Genomic DNA, 6,682 nt, shown 5'->3' with positions numbered 1-6,682 from the left:
TGGGATCCGCGCGGAGGAGGACGCTGCAGAGAGCCCGGCTGGGAGGGCCGGTGGGAGGTGCGGAGCGGCTCCGGGCGCCCCCCAGACGCCCAGCCCCCACGCGAGCCGGTTTCCTGGCACCTCTGGGTGCCGGCTGGTGCAGGGGACTTTCCCATACTTTTCAGGCCCCTGGCTGAAGGACCTGCGAGTAGGCTGGCCCGGCCGCCCTGGGACTCCGGGAAGAGCCCTGTTCTTTGCCGGGTTGCTGGAACTCAGGCCCCGGTAGGAGGACTTCAGGACAGAGCAGAGTCCTCTCCCTCCCAAGCCCAGAGCCAGCGAAATGGACACGTGTTCCCAACATGGCCTTTCTCTCCAGAGGCCCTCCTGCTCCTGCCGCCCCCCTGCCCCCGGCGCCTGCCGCCTTGATGTCCCTGGATGCCACGCACACGTGCACCCGGGCAGGTGTGTGCACCCTCGTGGCTCACGAGTGCTGCCTGCGTACACCGTCAGGCCACGCACGTGGCCAGGCTGCCGGCACGCACACCCCCTCGCCCCACGCGACAACCTGCTCAGACGGACCCGGGCCTACCCGCTCCCTGGGGACCTTTCCCGGGGCCTGGGAGGTGCCCAAGGCCAGGCTTCAGCAGCGGAAGCGGAAGGGGGGCCGGAAGAGCGAGGGCTGCCGGGCAGCAGCGGGGGAGACGGGCTGGTGTGCACGCGGGAGCCCGGATGCGGGACCTGTACCCTGCCTGCCGCTGCCTCTGGCTGGCTCTCTCCAGAAGGAGTCAGTAAGGTGCTGAGGGCTCTCTAGGTGGAGGATGTGGCTTTGTCTGTGGCAGTGGCTGCTGGGAGGAGACACAGCCTCGTGGTACTTTTTTGCTGAATGGAGGCGCTTGGGTGGGGGAGACTGCTTCTTTCGTCAGGACCTTCCTGCACCCTCTCCAGAGCGCCCCTGCCCCCCGGCCCAAGGCTGCCCCAGTCTGGCTGGGGGCTGACAGGTGTTCCCCTACGGCCAGGTGCCTCAGCCAGGCCCCGTCCATAGGACTAGCTGTGGGGTCTGTGCTGTCCCCAACGGGACCCCCTTTTCGGGGAAGTCTTGGGAACGGTCGGAGACCTCACCGCTTCCCTAAAACCGTGCCCTGCTGTACCTCTTCTACTTAGATTCCGAATTAGGGTGTTTCCACTCTACTTCTCCAGCCTCTGCGGGTCCACCAAAGTGAGGTGCCCAGGTGAGGGGGAGGGCCAAAGGTGCAGTGTTTCCCCCTCCTCTTGGCCAGACTGGCCCCAGATCAGTTTCCCTGGTTGTTCCCCACCCCCAGTCCTTTTGAAAGGGCACGTGTGCGCGCACACAGACACACACACACACACACTCATGTGCACACGCGTGCGGCCTGGAAGATCTGATGGGGCTGCAGCGCTGAGTTTCCAGGCCCCCATCCGGAGGCCGCTGGGCGGCTCTGAGGTTTGGGGCTGGGCAGAGTGCGGACAGGCAGGCGGGCCCCGGCTCTGGCCGGGGCTGGTCCCTGTGCAGGCCCACGCTCCCTGCCAGACAGCCTGAGAGAAGCGTCCTCAGGAAGCCAGTTAGCTGTTCAGACTTTCTGTACCTGCCTGTTTGCTGGGCGTCCGCCTCCCCGCCTTCGAGCCTGCTCTGGGGCCCAGAGCCGCTTCCTTTCCTCCGTCTCCCTTTCCTCCTTTCCCCGCGTCAGCTGCCTTGGGGTGGCGGCTCCGGGGGAGCGCTTCCAGGTGAGCCGTTGGCTCCAGGCTGGGGGGGCCGGACCTCGGGGAGGCTGCCCGGGGCCTTCGCAGCGCCTGCGGCCAGGTGGGGGCGGGGGAGGGGGGAGGCAAGCAGGCCTCCTAGGGGGCCGGGAGCAGGGGCTGGAGGTCCCAGGTTCAAGCCCAGCTCCCCTCCTCATGCTCGGGCCTGGGCTCTTCCCTCCCTGGATATCTCTTCCTTATCTGGGGGGCAAGGGCGTGAAACCAGAGGGCTCTTCTAGACCTACCACCACCGGGACTCAAGGCCTTTAGGACGGATGTGTGCCTGTGTACGTCCACAGGCAACACACACGAGGGGACGCACGCTCACAGCTGGCCCACCCAGCACCCAGCCACACCCCCCCCCACCACGTCACCAGGACCCCTCCGCACAGGAGCACAAAGGCCCGGTCCATCTCCGCGCATGGAGGGTCAGACACCCCCTCCTCTCCCGGGGCGCGGGGCGTCGGGGACCCAGCTGACTCTGCCCACCCACAAGGCCATCTCTCCTGGGTCTGGGTCTCGAGGGGCAGTTTCCTGCCTGGAAAGCCACCAGCTGGAGGAGGGTGGAGCCGGGCCTGCAGGGGAGGTGAGTTTGCGTGCAGCCCGGGGGCCGCAGCCCTGTGCCCCTGACAGGGCCCTGCTGGCACGGGGTCTGGACTGGGGAGGGAGCGCCTCGCTCTTGGCTCTTGGCGGCCTGCTGCCCGCCCGCTGACCAAGGGGAGGGTGGGGATGGGCTCCTCCTGCCGCCTCCCAGCTCTCCCTGCAGACTCGGCCGGAATGGGGACCCCAGTCCTGTGTGCGGTCCTCCTGTGGCTCCCAGGCTTCCTGGCCAAGGTGAAGTGGGCACCGAGGCCGCGGGCCGGTGGGCCCCTGCTCTCCAGGGCATCCAGGCCTCCCTCCGCCCCGCGGCCCCGCGGCTGGTCTGCATTAAGCAGGGCAGGGGAGGCTCCTTCCCACCCCCCTGACAGGACAGCAGGATAGTCTGCTCCCGGTCCCAGGGCCTCTGCACCTCGGTGTCCTGCGGTGACGCCCTTCGGCCACGTCTGGGGAAGCCACGCGAGAGGACAGCCTTTTCTCTGGTCCTGGCTGGAGCCCAGAGCCTCTGCACGTCTCTTCCCACCCCCTTGCCCCCGCCCTACAGGAAGACAAGTGCCACTCCCTGGAAGGGGGTCCGCCCGGGGAGAGTGGAGGTAGGTGCCCTCCGTGGGGAGGGGCTGGGCAAGGCTGTTCCTCTGCTCCGGCCCTTCCCGCCTCTCCTCCTCCTCTAGGGCAGAAGGTGTGGGGGGACTCTGACCCAGCCCTTCTCCCCAGGACCACCTCTGAGGGTGAATGTCAGCGTCCAGGGGAGGTCCGCCAGCCACGCCCTCTGCCTCAGCCGCCCGACCGCCCTGGGCTCCCCGGAAGAGCAGCCACTCCGGGCCCACACCGGCGCGTCCAGCTTCGAGTTCCGGGACCTGGGGCCGGGAAGGCGCCACCAGCTGGAGGTGACGGCCCCGCGCCCCTGCGGGCAGAACTCCGCTGTCATCCGCGCTGCCCACCCAGGTGCACGGCCTGCGGGCAGGGGAGGGGCCGAGCAGGACGTGGCTGCCCTGCAGGGTCGGCAGGGGCAGAGCGGCCAGAGACGGTGAGGCCTTTGAGGACCACGCCTGGTGCAGTGACCCGCCAGGAGCACTGGGGGCAGAGGCGATGCCCCGGCCCTGAACGTGGTGCCTCTCTCTGCCTCTGCTGCAGCCCTGTTGACTGTCCAGGACCTGCAGCTCCGTAGCTCGGGGAGCCCGTCCCACCTGGAGGCCTGGTGGGGCGCTGCCCCCGGCGGGCAGAATGGCTACCAGACTCTCCTCTACCACCTGGAGTCCCAGACATTGGCTCACAATGTCTCCGCGTCCCCGGGCACCCTGTCCGACAACTGTAGTGACCTCTTACCCGGCAGCGCGTACGTTCTGCAGGTTCCCACCTGGGCTGCCGCCCTCCAAGCGAAGACCAGCATCCAGCAGCGGACAGGTAAGGCCAGCGCTCGGCAAGGCCCCGGGTGGCGGCCCGTCTGGGAGGGGGGGCCGTCCAGAGCTGCGTCCCGTGACTGGGCTCCTGGGCTGCTGCTGCCGGGGCGGTGCCGGGCCCCTCGTCGGGCCCCGTCTCCAGCTGGCTGTGCTCTCCCCACCCTTTCTCCAGCGCCTGTGCCTCCAGCTCAGCTGGCGCCGCGTGCCAGTGCCCTGCAGGCCTCCTGGAACGGCTCTGGGGGCGCCGCCTGGCTGCGTCTCGTGCTCACAGACCTCCTCGGCGGCTCCAACCTGACGGCGGGGGTCACACGGGGCATCTCCGGTCACACCTTCCCTCGCCTCTCTCCGGGAACGCCCTGTGAGCTGACGCTCTGCGCTGTTGCCGGGCCCCATCTGGCGGCCGGGCCCAACGCCACCGAGTGGCCCTGCGGCGCTGGGCGGGTAAGGGGTCGCCACAGAGGCTCCTCGGTCAAGCGGGCAGGAGCCAGCTGGCGGGGTGGGCTTCCAGGAGTCCTGCAGGGGGTGCCCTCCTGCAGGCTGGTAGCAGGAGCCCCCCCCACAGACGATGACGGTGGTGACACTTACCAGCACCGGCAGCGTCCATGTGCCAGCCCCGCGCCAGGCACTTCTGTGTGTCACCTCATTTATCCCCCAGAACAGCCCCTTAAGTTGTGTTATCTCCGTACGGTGGAGGGACCGAGGTTCAGGGAGAGAAGGACCAGGGCCCGAGCCCTGCGGGCTGCGGGGACCTTGCTGCACTTTTGCTCGGGGCAGTGCTGTCTCGCTGCCACTCGCTGGCTGTGGGTCTCGGGCAAAGTGCTCACCCTGTCTGTGCTTCAGCCTCTGTATCTTTCAAGCAGGATGATGATGGCGGCGCTGTGACCACACTCCGTGAGGTCTGGCACCGGATGTGTTATCCTTTGTTAGCACGTCCTCGGCCGGGTCCCAGGACTCACCCAGAATATGGCTCAGGGTCACTGCCAGCGCCTGGATGGGGCCTGGTCCAGGGCGTGCAGGACGAAGCTGACACGGGGGCCCAGGACCTTCTGCACGTGTGTCTCCCTTCCCCGCAGACCCCTCAGTCCCCCTGGAGCCGGCGCTCGCCGCCCGGCCCCCAGAGCTCTGGGCCACCTGGAAGGCAGGGCTGGGGGCCCGGGATGGCTACCTGCTCAGGCTAAGTGGGCCGGTGGAGAAGACCATCACGCTGGGCCCCGGGGCCCTTAATGCCACGTTCCCAGGGCCCCTGCCCACCGGACACTACGCTCCAGAGCTGAGGGTTCTGGCCGGGCCCCATGACGCCTGGCCCCAGGCCGGTGCCTGCCTGGATGGAGAGTCTGTGCTGGCGGGGTGCAGGCTGCGGCCCTGCCCACCGGACACTACGCTCTAGAGCTGAGGGCTCTGGCCGGGCCCCATGACGCCTGGCCCCAGGCCGGTGCCTGGCTGGATGGAGAGTCTGTGCTGGCGGGGTGCAGGCTGCGGCCCTGCCCACCGGACACTACGCTCCAGAGCTGAGGGCTCTGGCCGGGCCCCATGACGCCTGGCCCCAGGCCGGTGCCTGACCGGATGGAGAGTCTGTGCTGGCGGGGTGCAGGCTGCGGCCCTGCCCAGGGACACCTGCATCAGGAGACATGTGAGTCCTCACTCTCCAGGGACCACATCCCCTCCAGATGCTGCAGCCCAGCGCTGGAAAGGCAATGGTACCGAGCTGCCCCTGGACGGGCTGGAGGCCAGCAGGGAGCCTGGGAGCCAGGTACTGCCCTACACCCAGGGAGCCCCCAGCCTCCTCAGAAACATCGCTGGGCCACCTGGTGCCGCCCAGGTCACTCTCCAGGGACCTGGGGCCCACTACCAGGTGGGCACCGTCTCCTCTCCGGGCAACACCACCCTGAGCCCCACAAGTCACACAGGTGAGCGCCAGCCACCGCGGACCCTGGTCTGGGGCCCCGAGCCCCGGATCTCGGGGTGGAGATCTGGGTGGGGACATCACAGCGCCACAGACATTGCAGGGCCCCCTTACCAAACTGCTCCTCTCTCCAGGGCCCCTGGCACCACGGTCACTGGAGGCCGTGGGCAGGGGGAGCCCCTCTGACTTGACCGTTGGCTGGGCCCCAGCACCAGGGCAGCTGGAAGGCTACAGGGTCAGCTGGCGTCAGGAGGGCAGCCAGAGTTCGCTGGGCGGTCTTGTCAACTTGGGGCCCGATAATTCCAGCCTGATGCTGCGGGGCCTAGTGCCCGGCTCCTGCTACACCGTGTCGGTGCGGACGGGGGCAGGGAACCTCAGCTGCAGCGTCCAGAGGGCCAGCGCCTGCCCCCGTGAGTTCCTGGCTGCGGGCCCCGGGGGGGCGGCCCCGCGGTGGCGGTGGGGACCAACGTCCTTCACATGCCGCCCTCTGTGTGCCACGCTCCCGACTTGGAAGCCACGCGTCCATCCAAGGTGGTCCGCTCCTGAATCTGTTTGCAAGCATTCCCCACCTCCTGTCATCTGCTCGGCCATCCACCCATCCATTCTTCTAACAAATATCTAATGAATGCTTCCCATTTCTAGGTATGGGGTTAGGTGCTAAAGCTAACAATTATGAAGAAGATCATCTAGGAAGGAAGGCTGACAAGTAAACAGATGGTTTACGTGTCTATTAAAGTGATGAGTATTGGTTCCTACATCACAGTGTAAAAGTAGATGCACGGAGAAGGATACGCACGGTGTATCTGAACCACGTGAAGCTCTGTTCTCACAGGTTAAAACTGAGGACTACTGGGAATTTTCTGTGGTTCTGGCTAATGTTTTAGGGCTTTTACAGAGGAGCACCTTAAGGAGTCAGGGAAGGCTTCCCAGAGGAAGGGGGGGGCCAAGAAGCGTGTGGGTCTGAGTAGGGTGGGCAGAGAGGGGCCTTAGCAAGGGGCAAGTGTGGACCCAGGCCCTCAGGTTGGGGAGAAAGAGAGAGGGAGGGGGA

At 67.2% G+C, this 6,682-nt stretch overlaps 1 protein-coding gene across 1 annotated transcript in view; it reads left to right on the top strand.

The window, feature by feature from the left end:
* The first annotated feature begins 338 nt into the window (after positions 1–338).
* The window catches only part of LOC102990721 (receptor-type tyrosine-protein phosphatase V-like), an 18,638-nt gene continuing 12,294 nt past the window's right edge, over positions 339–6,682 (top strand). Inside the window, 10 exon segments of the mRNA XM_028488071.1 lie at positions 339–772; positions 1,141–1,208; positions 2,787–2,924; positions 3,046–3,276; positions 3,466–3,735; positions 3,904–4,158; positions 4,805–5,044; positions 5,160–5,282; positions 5,399–5,638; positions 5,769–6,233. Of these exon segments, the coding sequence (XP_028343872.1) occupies positions 339–772; positions 1,141–1,208; positions 2,787–2,924; positions 3,046–3,276; positions 3,466–3,735; positions 3,904–4,158; positions 4,805–5,044; positions 5,160–5,282; positions 5,399–5,638; positions 5,769–6,233 (2,464 nt within the window).

The sequence above is a fragment of the Physeter macrocephalus genome, chromosome 4, assembly GCF_002837175.3.
Source record: "Physeter macrocephalus isolate SW-GA chromosome 4, ASM283717v5, whole genome shotgun sequence".
NCBI lineage: Eukaryota > Metazoa > Chordata > Mammalia > Artiodactyla > Physeteridae > Physeter > Physeter macrocephalus.
Note: the sequence above shows the minus strand (reverse complement) of the source record. Positions and strands in the feature narration are given on the sequence as shown.